The sequence below is a fragment of the Triturus cristatus genome, chromosome 6 (assembly GCF_964204655.1).
Source record: "Triturus cristatus chromosome 6, aTriCri1.1, whole genome shotgun sequence".
Taxonomy (NCBI): domain Eukaryota; kingdom Metazoa; phylum Chordata; class Amphibia; order Caudata; family Salamandridae; genus Triturus; species Triturus cristatus.
Genome location: NC_140589.1, coordinates 235,523,503 through 235,540,488, shown reverse-complemented (window position 1 = coordinate 235,540,488; position 16,986 = coordinate 235,523,503). Strand labels below are relative to the sequence as shown.

General features: G+C 42.8%; 1 protein-coding gene across 1 annotated transcript in view; it reads left to right on the top strand.

The window, feature by feature from the left end:
* Positions 1 to 416: 416 nt before the first annotated feature.
* Positions 417 to 16,986, top strand: part of FKBP1B (FKBP prolyl isomerase 1B) — a 145,095-nt gene continuing 128,525 nt past the window's right edge. The window contains exon 1 of the mRNA XM_085610597.1: positions 417 to 638. Within this exon, the coding sequence (XP_085466723.1) occupies positions 602 to 638 (37 nt within the window). The 5' untranslated portion in view covers positions 417 to 601. The remainder of the gene's footprint in view (positions 639 to 16,986) is intronic.

Sequence of the window (16,986 nt, the reverse complement as noted above, 5' to 3'; positions counted from 1 at the left end):
TCCATGCCTTGCCATAAAATCATAGATTAGCCCATAGCACTTCCCTTATCACAGCCCCAAACTCCACCCCTAGTCCACGCTCCATTTGGTGAGTATCTGCACTTGATTTTTTTTCTATTTAGAGCACTATCTACAACTTCTATTGCGGTTTCAAAACAGAAAGATTATCAACTTCAGCTACTTTGTTCAAGAGGAAGACACCCTGCAAGAAGCGCCACAGGAGGTGCGAGACCAAAAGGTAGTCTGCTCTGACCATTTTAAAAAGGAAAACATCTCCTGAAAAACTTCACCTCCGTGAACTTCAAAGCACAAAACAATCCGGCTCCGTTGTGTGCCCGAGAAAGGTAATGGTGGCAGCACCCTTTCCCTTTATCCCACCCTCCTGGAGCCAGCCTCCCCTTCCCATTGGCCGAGCCGCCTGGGTCACGTGCGCCTGTCAGTCAGCTGGAGACGGAATTCTACTTTCGGAGAAGCCTCAAGCCAGCTCTTTTTGCTAGCCGGGAAGCAGCAGCGCGAGGCGTCCGCGAGAGCCCCAGGGTGACAGCCAGAGCCAGCCCGCGCGAGGACCCCCCCTTCTTTTCCAGCTGCTGCAAGCGCCGCCATGGGAGTGGAGATCGAGACCATTTCACCCGGGGATGGTAAGGCGGGAGGGGGCGCGTGCGCTTGGGTCCGAGCCGAGCAGGGAGGATCCCGGGCCGGCCGGGCAGGAAGCTCTCCGGCTACAGTTTAGCGGGAGCATCCGCTCCCAGCGGCCCCTTTTCCGAGCCCAGCCCTGGGAGGCTGCAGGGATTTAAATGGCATGCGTTGACAGCTGCGGAAATGAAAAAAGGGGGCGCCCACCCTTCTTTATAACCCGGATTTAGACCTGCTTCTTTTGCTCAGCTGCTCCCATTTTGCCCGGCGGATTTAGCCGGGGAGGTCTGCCGTCCCCTCTGACAGCACGCGCCGCGCTCCCACTTTCAATAACGTTGGGGCTTCCCTTTTAAACCGAACAGCATCAAATGAGATGCATTTACTGTACCCTGAGATGCATTTACTGTACCCTGATCACGGCAGCTTTGTGAAGCATGTTTGGGCGAAGAGATTGTGAGAATCTGTTTTTGAAAGATGCGGAAATTGAGGGAGTCGGACATTTGCCCTAGATCACATTAATTCAGTTTAGTCGGGAAACCAAGATTTTGACCGATCTCTCCAAGTACCACAGCTCTATCTGTCCTCTATGGGTCGCATATCATGGCTGCAATTGCCCATAGAAATTCCAAGCATATTTACTTCGGGCTGCCTGTTCTGTACTAAGGGAAGTCGCTGTGTCGGATACACTGTTTATCCTGGCAGCACAACCTGGATCGGTTTAATAAATGTGTTTGTCTGCCAACGTCCATTGTCGTAAGGACAGATATGATCCTTTGCATTATTGGTAGTTGAATACAATGTCAACGGGAATTCCCACATTCTTTGCTTGCAAGCCTCGCTGACATTTTTTTTAAATTACTTGATTTCCTAATTTAATGTTACCTGTTTTCCTATGCCTCTTATCCGATATGTTTTTTTAGGTAGCCGAGATTGGCTGTCATCCGATTAAAAAAAAAAAGCGCCAAGAAGTATTTATATGTACGAATCTGACACCTGTAGAGGATTTGGACATCTAAAGTACAATTAATTTCAAATATAAATTGTATTTTTGATTCTATGCTCATTGTTTGGGAAGACTAAACGTATAAGTGTATCACATTAAGTGGATTTGATGTGCTAGTGCTAATGGCATTTCCCAGGAGCACGCGCTTTTAAAGAAGTAGCAAAACGGGTACTAGAATCCATTTTCTCGTTGTATAGTTGCGAACCATTAGATCAAGTCTCCTAGCCTAAGTGAGCCCCCAGACCTGTCTTTTTAGTTGCAAACATATTTTGCAGTGATGTACACTGCTAACCGGTGTCTCCCCTGAAAGCCTTAATACATCCTCCTTTGGAAAAAGAAACAATGAACAGCTAACTAGGGGAGAGGAGGCTGCTGTAGTTCCAGCATGTGGAACATTGCCTTACTGGGACAAGCTTTAAATAGTGCTACCGCCTGCTGCTCGCTTCCTACTGTCTCTTCTGAACATGCTATACAGGGAATATCGGCGGTGTATTCGTAATCTGAAATAGGATGAGGTAGCTGCAGCATTGCCTATCTGCTGTAAACTGCATGTTCCTTCTTTTTAAGTATTCACTTGAGACGGCGACGTTCCACAAAAGATGTATGGACAGATTTTTGCAAAATAAATTGACACATTGACATAAAAACTCCGTAATATTTCAACTTTACTCATTGCCAACAACGCACAAAAATGTACTGATCCAATAATACCCGAAAGACATTGTCGTAAATATAAGTCAGTTTCTAAAAAGAACATTACTTGTAAAGCTCAAGAAATGGTGAACATGTTCCTTCAGATCCATTCAATCTCTGTTCAAACCTTATTGGTTGTAATGTCGCTTGCTTACTAGTAACCTTTTCTTTACAAAGTGCCACTAATGCATGTCATTAAGTGCACCATGAATTACTTAGTACATAGGAGCATGCAGGTGTGCGGATGTATCTTCTGTGCTATCTAGAAGTACCCGCTAAAACTCTGATCGAGTGACTCTTGCCAGTGCTATTACCGTAGGGAATTTCTTGTTTTACTTGACTTATCTTGAAATGTGAATGAATTTAATAGGGTGTCGCTTTGCATGGAAAGTTGGCATACCAGATTCTCACTCCAGACCTGATCAGGAAGACATCTTGGCTCCATCGAGATATGCCAACGGATTTAGGACGTAGTGCCATGAGGATGCGTAGCCACTGGACCAGCAAGAAGTTAGATCAACAAGATCTAAGTGCCACCCTCAACTGGAGACTCGTGACTTTTCAGTGGACATGGGGGAGATGGGATGATAAGATAGGACTGAGCCCTGTCAAAGGGGGAAAGAGATGCTGTAGACAATGGCCTGTGAAAAGCCATGTTTTTATTATTGAAGTTTCAGCAAAATAAAGCATAAACAAGTCATAGTGTGGCAACCCTTAGCAAAACAACCTTTTAAAGGAACTAATTTATCTCATTTTGAAGATTAGGGATCTCCGTTTCATCACTTTCACATCACTGTTCCCTAAGAATTTGTTGTAAGGACTTTTTGGGATATGTGTGCAGATTTCATGAAGGGACTTGATTCTACATTATCACGCCACTAAAGCCAACATAGTCATCCTCAAAACTTGCCACACAAGCTGCTACCCCATAACAAGCCGAACATCATAACAAGCCGCAAACCACAGTACCTGGCTAAGATCCAAACCTCTGAATCACCAGCCCAAACCAAGAAGCCGTACCCTCTCCAGAGTGGAAATCAAGCGACACAAAAATAAAATCCCGCAGGAACAAGACTTCCCATTTTTTTATACCTACAATATGGCACATCTTCAACCACCTACAGGGCAAGCCTGCTCTTTCTTGTACACCATCGAGAATAGACTAACGTTCACCCCGGCCCTTGGGTCCACCTTCCCCCAAAATGTACATGAGCCTAAATCATCCCTGTACTTGAACATTGCTTTATTTCATCTTAGCTCATTTTGGGCCGTTCATGGACACATTGCCTAGTGATTGCTATCATGTTTGACTGTCTGATATTGCCCTGTTAAGTGATTCTTCTGACCCACAGGAATTCCTGCAAGAATCTTAAAATAAACCCAACATAGACTTTGCCTCTTGTTTATTTAGAAATTTCTCATTCCCCCTCTGAGGAACCCAAAACAATCCTACCAGAATGAAAAACAAAAATTACAGGAAAATCCCACCGGCGAACTACAAGCTTCCTCTAACCTATTGTCCACTTGGACACCCAAGTGTTTACCTTCCTAAATACAAAAGACATATTGAGTAATAATTAGCCTCCTGCTGGCATCTCTTAAGGTACAGTGGCACAACAAAGAGAAAGAATGCTACTTTGTTGGACTATTTGAATAAATACATTCAGTGACTGTTATATGAGGGAATAATAAAAACAGGTAAAAAAAGGCTGATGTGATAAATATCTTTAGGTGTAGGCCCATGGGCTGGTAGTATGATTGGAGAATACCAAGAGATGTGCCGCAAGTACACTCTTAAGATCAGTGGTAGAGCTTAAACACATTTTACCAGAGATTAATATAGGAGTCATATTTAACTCCTGGCACTGAGTTATGATTTGACATTCGTGTTCCCATCTAAATCAGACTCGTACCTTGAAGCACTTTCTTGGATACATAGTGCATAATGTTAGCATCCGTTTGTATGTGTGATATACTTTCCAAAGCGCTTGTGCAGTATGTATTTACTACTATTAAGAAATCTCCTAGGTATCTATTCTCAATAGACAAGTTTACTATCATTAGGAAAGCTCCCAAACACTCATTTATATGAGGTCTCTAATTACTACTAATGGGAAATTCCCATATACTCATTCATTTGCGGGATCTATTTAGTACTGTTGAGAAAGCTCCCAAGCCTCCATTGATATGAGAACCAGGATCTATTTACCATGGTTGAGAAATCTCTCAAGCATCCATTCACATGAGGGAGCTTTTTGCTACAGAAAAGACACTTCCCAAACATCTGTCCATTTGAGGGATCTATTTGCATCTGTTGAGCAAGCTCTAGTGCATCCATTCATAAGAGAGATGTGTTTACCACAGCGGAGAGAACCTTCAAGCTTCAATTCATTTGAATGGGTCTACCTGTTTCATATCAGAAACTTGCCAGCCAATGGGTCAGTCAGTCTCAGAGGACGGTTCAGGTTAAAATGTGTGTAAAGGTCCTGTCCTGACCATGAAGCCCAAACTGTCCAGCAAACCTTTTTCAGCCAGACAGACACAACTTCCCATGTTGCCATCATACTGCCTTCCCTCACCACTCATCAGATGAAGAATTCCTTTCCATAGTTGGGAAAATTAGATGCTCACTATAACATTTGCAGGACTGCCCAATGGAGATAACTTGAAATTCATTCTTGTTATGGTTTCTTGAAACTGCACTGCATGCGCCCTTCAACCAGAATTCTTCTGCAATCATTAACAGTAGTTATGATTATGTAGCTCACTTCTGTAGTACTGTAGGTCTCATTTTTAGTCCAGCTGAATAACTAGTTCTAGGATTGCTTGGACATAGTGGCCATTGTGGATAGCTTCCACTTGGGGTCCTGCGTGGCCAATAGATGGAATCTAATGTGGTTAGTGCATGACTCGCTGTAACTGGCTGACCTGCACCAAGTGGTACTAATGCTGCAAGATGTATAGTCGGCTAGTGTCGCAACAACTGGTGCAATGACTGACAGTCACAGGAATACAACTGTCTTCGCTACCGTGGATCTCATATCTTAGACAACAACTCACACACTTTAATAACCGGTTTTCACTCCATTAACAGTTTTCGTTGCATGATCCCATGTATTTCAGCCATCTGCTGTTCATTGTTTTCCTGAGACCTCTGCCTGGCCTTATGACACAAGACACATCCACTTTGGTCTCTAGGCAGATTTCAGCCAGATATTTCTGAGTCCTTTAGATCAAGTGTGGCACCTACAGCTCTTGCCACCTGCACACCATGCGCTGTGGGTATAATATACATAATTTGATGTTTTGCAGCCTGCTTCAGTGCAGTATTTGCCAAAAGGCTCCACACTGGCTATCTACAGACGCTATGTAGAAAAAAGGTATAACCAAGTCTTTTCAAGTAGGATCACATCTGGAAAAAAATACACTGTCCGCTGCGCGCATATACATACTAATATAGATTGCATCCTGCAAGAACTAAGTTCATAAGGGTAGCGTAAATGAGCAGTGCGAAGCTGGCACTTCTCGTGGAGAAAATGTTTCACCAGAACATTGGAAGGCAAAATCAAGACAATCGTAGAATTAAATAATACTTACTTTGTTTTTAGGATTAAACTACTCTATACTCCGCCACCTAGAAGTAATTAAACATAAGTGGATGCTGTGTGCTGATGTATGTTATTTCATGGAAAACCGAAAATTGAGTAAACACATCTGAGGAAACCAAATCATGGAATTCCACTTTTAAGGAAAGCCAATTTTAAGGAAATACAAATAAATCGTAAATTAAAGGAGGCATATTGGTGGAAAAATTATTTTAAGCACATACAATGAAAATGACAAATTAAAATTAAAAACTGGAATAACTATGCAGTAATATTTTATTGTACTATGATTAGAAAGTATACAATTAACAATGGGACACAGTTGTGTACCCCATATGAAATCTCAGTTGGTGAATACATATTTCTAACATTTCAGAATCTACTACAAAGAAAAAAATGCATGGTTTCATAGTAATGCTTTTCTAATTAAATCATTTCAGTAGGTAGTTATAGTTAAGATGCAGTTTCCACAGGAAGAGCGTTTTTTCATTTGCAATAACTTTGGCTTTGTTTGATGAATCCTTGCGAGATTTTCAAAACTAATACACCAGTCACTTCAGCTGCTGTCTTGAAAATTTCGTGGTGACCTGTCAAGCTGGGGCTGAGAAAACGGGAGGGGGGGGGGGTTCCAAAATGCTTTTTCTCCATGGTTATTTCCATAGGAAACTTTAGACACGGCTACAGCCCGAATTGCTGAACTGTATTACACCAGATTTGGCAGAAAGGTAGCTCTTGGTCCAGAAAGCCTTCTTTTTGTTAAATAGGTGTAAATCTGTTCAATAGTTGCTGAGAAATGTAAAGCTTTCTCACATGTACAATTGTGACCGGGTTGGATCCGCGATCCCTCCCGATCTCTGCCTTAGTTCTGATTGGCTCCCAACACTTCAAACCAGGCAGTGTTAGCAGCCATCTTGTGACTTGGTTGAACCGAGTCACAAGAAAAAATGTTAAAAGAAAAGGGGGCAGGGTAGAAATTACCTGACCCCCTAGGCCTCTTGGGGGTGGGGTCCCCATAGGCCAAAAAATAATTATTTAAAAAATAAATTCAGGAGGAGCTGCGTTGGATTTGTGACTGCTGCCCAACATGGGAAAAAAAACGAAGCGCGGGCTCCTGCGCTTCGTTTAACTTAGGTCCCCGGGTGGGCCAGGTCCCAGGGGCATTATGAAAATATAAGAGGGGGAGCACGGGGGTTGTTCAAAGCCCCGGGAACCGCCACCTCCCCAGTGCAGTCATATAATTCTATACGGGGACCCTCGCGTCTCCACTGCTTGCCCCGGGGCCTGCCACCTCCTTGGGCTTCAATGACAAATAATGCAGCGGACCACATGGATCCCCTGCAGCCCCGGGGACCGACACCTCCCCGGGGCACATATATTCTTTAAAATAAAATGCGGGAGAGGCCCTACTGCCTCCCCGGGGGATGTCCACCTCCACAGGGTTTTTTATATTACGAATGCCCCTCCCCGGAGCCCCGGGAACCGCCATCTGCCCAGGGCACAAAAAGACAACAATGAAAGTGGTCCATTGCAGGCCTTAGCCGGGGGAACACTACCTTCCTTGGGCTTAATTAAGAAAGGAGGGGAGCCGCGTGGCCCCCCTCGTGGAGCCCTAGATGGCCCTGGGGATCGCCACTCTCGGGCCGTTTCTAGCAATTGCAGTTTGCTATGGCATGGTGGGAGCGGTACTCCTGCACTGCCATAGCAAACACTGCTCCACTTTGAGCAAGCAAGAACATTATGGTAGTGTTGAAGTTGGAGTGGGAGTATGAAAGGTTATATGGGTGTGTGAGTGGGTGCGTCTGAGATTCACTGGATGATATCAGTGATATCATTTGAGATGTGATCAGTGATGTCACTGACTATGTCACAAGTGATGTCATGTGTGCGGTCATTTAACTAAGTGCTGTTATACAACATGTTTTGGTTGTGCAGCATCCTTGTTCATGAGAGTGAACACTGTTATCTTTTCAATCGGGATTACCACCTCATGTGACCAACAAACACAGGCAACATACTCAAGTGAAAATAAACATAGAAAAAATACTTGTAATTGGAGTTGAATCATTTGGGTATCCTAGACTATTGCAATGCGTTTACATTCAAACAAGTAATAGCTGAATATAGTCTACATATATATCTTAATTTCACAAAAGTTCTGTTATTTAATTGGGACAGTATTACTGCCAAATTCATAACATTGCCCCCAAGTGGGCTATTGATGTCTCCAACTCTTTTAGATATTAATTCAATAGACATCAGCATATATATATATATATGTATATTGAGGAGGAACACTACTTCATTGCAAAATATATATTATATAGTGATAAAAGGGTGGCCCAACAAACCAACAGAGAACTGTTTATCAAGATTGCATTTACACCTTTAAAATGTAAATATGCTAAAGTCCATTTAAAAAAAAGCTTTTTATGTATTGGTTTCTGTGAAATGGTAAATGCCATTCATCTTTCACATTTCCATTAATCAATTTAGATAAATTGATTTCTGAGTAATTATTCATTGAATTTGTTTTTCTGTGAGATCACAACTGCTTTGTACATCAGAAAATTTTAATATTTTGTGTTTCCAAAAATAATGTGGATGGAAGCACGCACATATCGTTACTTAAGGTTTTAGGCTAAAAGCTCAGTGGGTTATCTTTTAATAAAACATAATTATCTTACAAGTAGTATTTTTCCACTTTTGGAAAGAAACATTTGTACAAGAAGGGTTGTCTGTTGTCCTTCAGTCCTTTGCAAAGGGATTGTTCACTCTCATTGCAGTAGAGCAAGTTGCTAACTCAACTAGAAGTTTCAACTGCCTAAACTGTCTTTCTTTGTGGGGTTATGCTTTTTAAATCAGCCCTTGCAATCTCCGCTCCTAGTTTAGATTGACTCATTGTTGCAACAAGCACTGTCGGTGCCAGCAGACCGGTCTTGTAACTCGAGTGCCCCTTCTTACACGAGTGAGTTTAGTCACTCATCGTACATCCACTCTGTCACTCATCCTCCCACTCCTGGATTGATTCATCATCCTCACACTGACTCATTCTTGCCATCACGATCTACCCGATCCACTGTAAACATACACACAGACATGGCATATGCAAGTTAAATAAAAGAATGAAAGAAAAAGGAAAAAAAAAGTGCATCCACCTGAACATCGTTGTCGTATACTTGCAATAAAAAGTGAGTGGAACATTTAAACTGAGCAGCGGGTGGCCTTTTTTTAAACTGTATTATGTATACACAGTATAATTAAGAATCCACTCTCAAAGGCCTATTGTCTTTTAAAATATGCTATTCATATTAAGTATGTCAGTCCTGCCATAAAAAAAATGGAGCAGACCTGTGCCATCTGATGTATATTATCTCAGTGAAACAAACATGAAGCTATTATCACAGGCTTCTCACGATAACCTACTGAAGTCTACAGTATTGAGCATAAGCTTTTCTATAAGGCAACCATACAGTCATAAAAGTACACATTTGTCCACAATTACATTTTTGAAAGAATGTACCGTCCCTCCTAAGATGGCCTAGCAAGAATCATGTAAGTGCAAAACCCTTACCTGCTACAGTAATCTGTGAGGTTCCATATAATGAAATGCCTGCCGACGTTCTTTAGCACAGTGTAATAGCAATCCACTAGTAAAAACCTATTGGCTGTAGAATATGCTTTTCACAAACAATAAGTCGGGCTAACAGTCTTTTGTGTAACGTTTCACAATAAACTGATCATCGTTAAACAGTGGCTTGTCACCATGAGCACCTCTGGTATATTGTATTGAAGATAAGGGTTCCCACGAGGTAAAAAAAAGTTCAAAACAAGCACTCTTTTTCAGTGGAATTACACACCTTCTGCACAAACAAAAGCTAGTCGAAAGGAAGATCAACAATTGTGTGGCACCTGAGCCTCTCAATATTGCCTCTTAAACATTTTTTTTGTGATTAAATAAGGTCTATTGAGATCTGTGGTGTCAAACAAAACCTAGAAAAGACCTGCACATTAAGCATTGTAATAAGAACCGCACAGAGAAACATGCATGTGCAAGGTATCTCCTACAATTTGCCCGCGGCAGTTGTGTGGTGCGCAAATGAATCACAAGGCATGTGCAACTGCATTTGCGATTTATCAAGCACAATTTTAGAACACTCAGAGACGAAGCAAAATTGCGTTTGCCATAGATTTCAGATGTCATCAGTGAATTCGTATGTGAGGTCATAAGCAGTGCATAAAGCAGTGCATATTATAGTGGTGAATTGTCCTCGTTTTATGTTTAACTGTTCATGATTTCTCAGTGAATTTCTACTTTTCCCCCCAAATTTTTTAAAGTAAGTTAATATCTTGTTTGTGTCCATCCCTTTGCCGCGCACTGCAATGTTGGGGTTTGGCTGGGGTTGGCTTCTCCCTGTGCACGGACTTCATCCACAGACCCACAACCTACATAAAAAAAAATTAAAAAAATTGTGGGTCTTGCAATGTGACCACGTGTAAGGGGCACACCGGCTCCCGCTGTACCAGGGCAAGCCCAAATTATTTGATTTTTGGCCTAGTGGGTGTTCCTCTGGGACCATCACACCAGGGCAATGGGGTTAGAGTATCCCTACCCCGGACCTTATGTGAATTGTGTTCCTATGGAAACTCTGACTCGCATGTAAGTACACAGTAGCGATCTTGTGTGTGTGTGTGTGTGTTTTTTTGTGGTTGGTTGGTGTTTTGTTCTTGCAAAATGCACCGCACTATGGCTAGGACTTAGAATGTTCGTTCCCAGAAGCTGATAAACTTTTTCACAAATTCCACAACAATAAATACAAGGCTGGCAAGGACCACACAAGGATTGCTCCCAACCATGTGTCTCTGGAGTAGGTTTTTTGCCTTTTTGAAAATTACTGTGTAAAAATGTATTGTTCAAGATATCTTCGGTACAGCACTTTGACACAGGTGCCGACTTTAAATACAAGCCTTAATATTTTCAAAAATATGAACAAACCCGAGAAGCAAAAAAACATTTAATCCAGTGCTTAAAGCCTTAATTAACTACTGTCCTAGGCATGTTCAGCATTTGGAGGGTTTTCAGGTCTAATGGAGGAGGCGGGGGTCCATGCAGGTGCTGCACATGAAGTGAGCTCTCCTAACTCGCGCAATCTACTCAAATATCACAAAAATGAAAATATCTCCATACTGTACTTCCCAGTGTACTTGACATCAACAGGACGACTTTGTTCTCCTGTCACTCCCCAAATGCTTCGCAAGCATTTGAAATCTTGGTTGTCCGTTTGTATGCTAGGCGGGTTTTGAGCTGGAGATTTTCAAACTGACCGATTTGCAGTTTGCTCCTTTTTGCAACTGTCAGGGAGTAGAATTATCTCGTGTGCCAAAAAGATGGGCGGGGCTCCATACTGGCCTAGCTGGATTTATGAAACAATTGACAAATATTTATTATTTTTTATGTTTTTATGTCTTGGAGTAGCATGTACTATGCATACTTTTAGGGGCTTTTCGTCAGCCCTCCTCATACATTGTTCTGCTGCATTTTGCTTGGGCCCAGCATGACGCAGCAAGAGCTATAGAATCAGCCTCCTTCAGCCATTGGCTTCCCTGACTGTGAGTGACAGCATTATGCTCTTGCGCAATGTCCACAACCAGTTGTATATTTGTTGGGACTTTAGATATGCTTGTTTCACTTGGTCACGGGAGCTGCAGCTCCCCCTACTTTGCTACCACTTGTGTGTCGTGATTCTTCGTACAAAAGCCATTCACCCAAAAAATAACCACTAGAAAACCAAAAGGTTAGCAGCCAACGCCAGATCTATTTGCTTTGATTGTTGTAAAGCTTACTGCTTTGGAAATTATTTAGTTTGTTTTTGTAGGTCTGAGACATTCTGCAGTTTCATTTGTCCTCTCCTCCACAGATTCGTTTATTTTTCTGTATTCGTCAGTGGTAATTACTGCTGGCCCTTCTTATTAGGTGCGTCCCGGGTCATCACACCTCTTCTCACTTTCTTTCCAAGTGCCAGCATGTCCTGCAGTTTTCCCCTTTTTAGTGGCTTCAGTCTGTGTCCTTCTTCACTTTCTCCCATTGTCCTGCTCTGCACTTACTTTGCTAGCCATACTCTGACCTGCACCCTCCCTACCTGTGCATGCCTCAGAATTGTTCTTGAATTGTTTTCTTAATAGATTTCATTTGATTTCTTCCATGAGATAAACGTCATCACTTTAGTTTCCATTATGATCTTTTCATGAGGAATTGGATAATGACCTACTACGTTTACCCTGAAAATTAAGTGTTTACCTTAAAATAAGGATGATCGCATGAAAGTTGGCTTATGGGCTTTGATAGGCACTCATTGTGCTCACTTGTGGAGTCCCTGTTCAACGTTTTGTTTACCTAGAAATACTGAAAACGCATTGAAAAAGTCCTACAAATGCATGCCTAAACTCCAAAACCTGTAACACTCTACAAAATATTTATTTTGACTGTTGCTAAGTCTTTCACTGTATTTCTGTGTTCCTGTTTGAATAAAGGAGGCCAGCCAATGAACCCTAAAGCCCATTAATTCCCACACTCCCCGTGTGAACATTGGTATTTCCAGTTTACACTGTTAAACTTAAAAATTTTGATTTTTTTTTTTGTTTTTTGCCCAGTGTTTTAGATACTTTATATACACTGTGTATCTATAGAAGAATCGAGAGTGAATTCCTATCTAAATATAAATGCGTAAGGAGAAATCTAGGACCTTCCTTACCTCCTGAGTGTGCAGTTCACACCTTGGGATGTTGTGTTGAAGCCAGGATTTCTGTAGGGAAGGTTGGTCGGGTTTTTGTGATTTTGCCTTTCTGGAGAGAGTGCTCGCTAACCAGACCGTGAGAGGGTCCACCAGGATGCTGATGAGATACCTGGACTGTTGAAGTATTTGCTGCTGGGGAGGCATAATGATTAGGGCTCCTGGTTTTATGGTATTTATTTTTTTGTCATTTCCGTCTGTATTTATCCATATTTATTTTTTGTCTACTTTGTTTGTATTTATCCATATTTATTACAGATTTTTTTTAAAAAGTTACGCTGAAACTGGTATATTTCCACATTTATTCAACCAATGAATATGCAGTCATGCTTGAATGCCTGCCAGGTTTCAGTGATATGAACACCTTTCAGAAGATAAATCAATGCACTTATATGAAAATTTGCACATTTCAGTATCACCCTTGTGCATAGGCACTGCTGTTTAAGCCTTTTTACTAAAATCACTTTCTTTTTTAACCCCCTTACCTATCAATCCACACAGTTATTGGCCTGGCGGTCTTGGCAAAGTGTATTTAGAATCATTCAAAAAGCACCCAATTTCCGTTTTTATCCGCATTTAAAAATAAATACAGACAAGAAAATAAATGGTTTTCTGTCTGTATTTATCTGTAAAAATCAGTAAAAACGGAAAACAGGGAGCCTTAATAATGATGCATGCATCCCAATGCTGTCTACGTTCTCCTTAGAACGCCCTAAGATGTGCCACAAAATGTCGCTTGGGTGGAAACTTGAAGCACCTTTGTTCTTTCTCTCACATCACCTGTAGTCTTGTGCATTGGTGGTCCTGAGGGGTCCTATGCAATGGACAGAGCTAATGAACCTGGTACATGGTTAAAAAACTAATCATCTTGCACATCATGGTGGTTTATCATCAGCACGCTGACACGTCCTCGCTCCCAGAGGATGTCCTAATGGAGCTTGGGAATTGTGCCACGCCTGCTACTTCTAAGGAGATTTCATCATGAAGTATGGTGACGTGCTTTTTGTGATTGTTTTGACCTCAGACAGTGAAGGCTATACTGATGTGATACACGAATATATGATGGAATTCCGCATGCGTTTTTCATGCATGCCTTAGGAACTTTGTCATTTGAACAAATGCGTCTTAAACACACATTTTGTTCTGCACGCAAGTAGTTTTAATGACTTTCCTTAGGGGGGCGCTGGATATTGGAGTAGTTTAATTTACTATTCCAACTCTAGTGTGCGCAACAGTAAGAAAGGTGTTGCACTTTAATCCTAACTCCATTGCGCCCCCTCCAAAAGCAAGTCGTTGTATCGACTTGCGTGCAAAACGATTGCTTGTTAAAGACTCATTCATTCTGTTGCCGGCACTGTGAAGGCACAGTGTGATTCCAGCTTCGTCCTAAAGGGCGTTTCCCAGGATACACATCTATTTCAGTCAACACACATGAGCAGAACTGCTCTTGACCCTCCCCACAGGCCTGGGCTTTGAATCCTAGCAGTGGAGATACAAAAAAGAAAGACTATAGTAAATGTTCACCTAACAGATACTTTCCAAGTACATGACACTGTTGGCCCAGAAGTTCATGTTCTAGTCATTTTATTACTGCAGTCAGTAATTTCTCATTGTAGAGGTATCGGAGCACAGCTAACACTTTCGGCAAATGCAAAGCACATATTAAACACACCCCTCCCTATGAAGAACGCTCAGGCTGTGCATTCATAATTCCATTCATGTTAATGGAAGGAGCGGAGCACATTGGTTTGCCACATCTGCATTTACCATTCATGTTAATGGGAACGGCAGAGAGCATTCATCCACATACCTGATTAAAACAATGAAGAGGATGCTTTTGTTTGTGTTAGGCAGGAGCTCAGCATCACCATTCTGAGAAGTGATGGGGGTTGCCCTTCTGTGCATGTTTCATTCACTCCTGTTTATGGAAGTAGTCAGGTTCCAGATATTCATTAATTCCTGTCTATGGAAAAAGAAGAGATGTATGTATTCTTGTCTGTGGAAGTAGTAGAGTGGAGATGTATTCATTCCTCATTGCGTCTGAGTGTGTGACTTTATTCGCTCTCATTTGAGGCTGTAAAGCAGGTGAGCGCCTGAATTAATTCACTCCCATATATGTAAGCAGAGTAAGTGAATGGGTGAATTCATTCACTCATGTTTCTGGAAGAAGAGTAGCTGAGTGCATGAATTCATTCACTCCTATTTGTCGAAGTACAATAGATGGGAGGGTGAATTAATTCACTCCTGTTTGCAGCCGAGTACATGAGTGTGTGGCTTCATTCACTCCTGTTTGTGGAAGTAGAGTACCTGAATATATGACTTTATTCACTCTTGTTTGAGGAGGTAGAGCATGTGAGCGCGTGAATTAATTCACTCCTGTTTCTGTAAGTAGGGTAAGTGACTGGGTGAATTAATTCACTCCTGTTTCTGGAAGAAGAGTAGTTGACTGTGTAAATTTATTCTCTCCTGTTTGTCGAAGTAGCAGAATGCAGGTATGCATTTTTAACTTTGGTTGACTTTCTCCTTTCAATAAATCGGGGCTTTATAGAGCACCGTAAATCACCCATGAGTGTCTCAAGGCGTTCGATTGCTAGCTGTTTCTGGGTGATCTTTACATTAGAACAGCCGAGTCTTGAGTTCTTTCCTGAATTGCTGGAGTGATGAGGCTGTCCTGAGGTGCAGGGGACCTTTGGCTGTCCGGTGCGAGAAGGAGGTTCCTCTGCTGTTGCTTCCATGGGTCCGGCGGGGGGGGGGGGGGGGGTCTGCATAGAGAAGGGAGGCGGATTGTAGGTGTCTGGTCTGTTGGTAAAAGGTCTGGCCTTTGTGGATGTATGGTTCTTCATTGTGCAGGGCTTTGTATGCGTGGGTCAACATGTTTAACTGGCATTTCTTCTGGATAGGTAGCCAGTGTAGCTTCTTGAGGTGGGGTGTGATGTGGGTCCATTTGGGGAGGTTGAGGATTAGTTATGCGGATGAATTTTGTATTGTCTGTAGTTTCTTTAGGAGGCGTGTGGTGATTCCTACATAGTGTAGAAGCAGGCAGGTGAGACTGCGTTGGCCTGCTTCTTCATAAATGTCTTGCTGTCCAGGATGATGCTGAGGTTGCGGGCATGGTCTGTCAGTGGGGGATGGGCTGAGCTCAGCAGGCAACAATGCGCCGTTCCATGGCGAGGTGTTGTTCCCAAAGATGAGGTCTTCTGTCTTGTTTGTGTTGAGCAGGAGGCAGTTGTCCTTCATCCAGTCGGCGACGTTCATCACACAAATTTGGAAGTTAGCTCTAGTGGTGTAGGGAGCTTCTGACAGCGAGAGGATCAGCTGGGTGTCGTCGGCCTAGGAGATGTGGAGTCTGTGCGATCTGATGGTGTTGGCCAAGGGGGTCATGCAAGTGTTGAAGAGGGTGGAGTTGAGGGATGATCCTTAGAGGATGCTGCAGATGATCTTCTTGGGTTCCAAGGTGAACGGTGGGAAACGGATTCTCTGGGTTCTTCATGTAAGGCATAAGGTAGTCCATTTGAGGACGTCTCCCTGGATTCCGATGTGGTGGAGTCTATTGATCAGGATGTGATGTGAGACTGTATCGAAGGCAGCTGACAGGTCCAGAAGGATGAGAGCTGCTATTTCACGTCGGTCCAGGATGGCCCTGATGTCGTCGTTGGCTGAGATCGGGGCTGTCTCGATGCTGTGATTGGCTCAAAATCTGGATCGAGAGGGGTCCAGGAGGTGGTTGTGTTCCAGGTGTTCAGTTAGTTGCTGGTTGATTGCCTTCTCGAGAACCTTCACTGGAAAAGGGAGCAGGGAGTTGGGCTGGTAGTTGTTCGGTTCTGCTGGGTCGGCAGAAGGTCTCATCAGGGGGGGCTTCACCCAGCATGTTTAATGGGCCTTATTGCATGCATTGGCCGCAGAAACGAGCTTAGCTGTCTTCCAGAGCTGCCTTTGATGGCCTTGCAGGCCCTCCCCTCACCCAAAACTGCCCTTGCCTGAAGGCTTATCAATTCCCAGTAAAGATGCACAAGGCAACACTTATTTAATTACTGAGGAATGATTGGCTTTTCTGTTCACCTCTTAAAACTGATTGAAACCCTGGGGTAATCCCGATATTACTGTAGCAATTCCATCTGGTTATACAATTGTTGCCAAGGACAGAACAGGTGGAAGGGGTGGCGGATTAGCCATTATCTTGCATGAAAGTTTTCAATGTACCACCTTAGACCTGGACACCCTCGAGGGCGCAGAAAGCCTGGGCTTTTGCTTGAGGGTCAGTGCA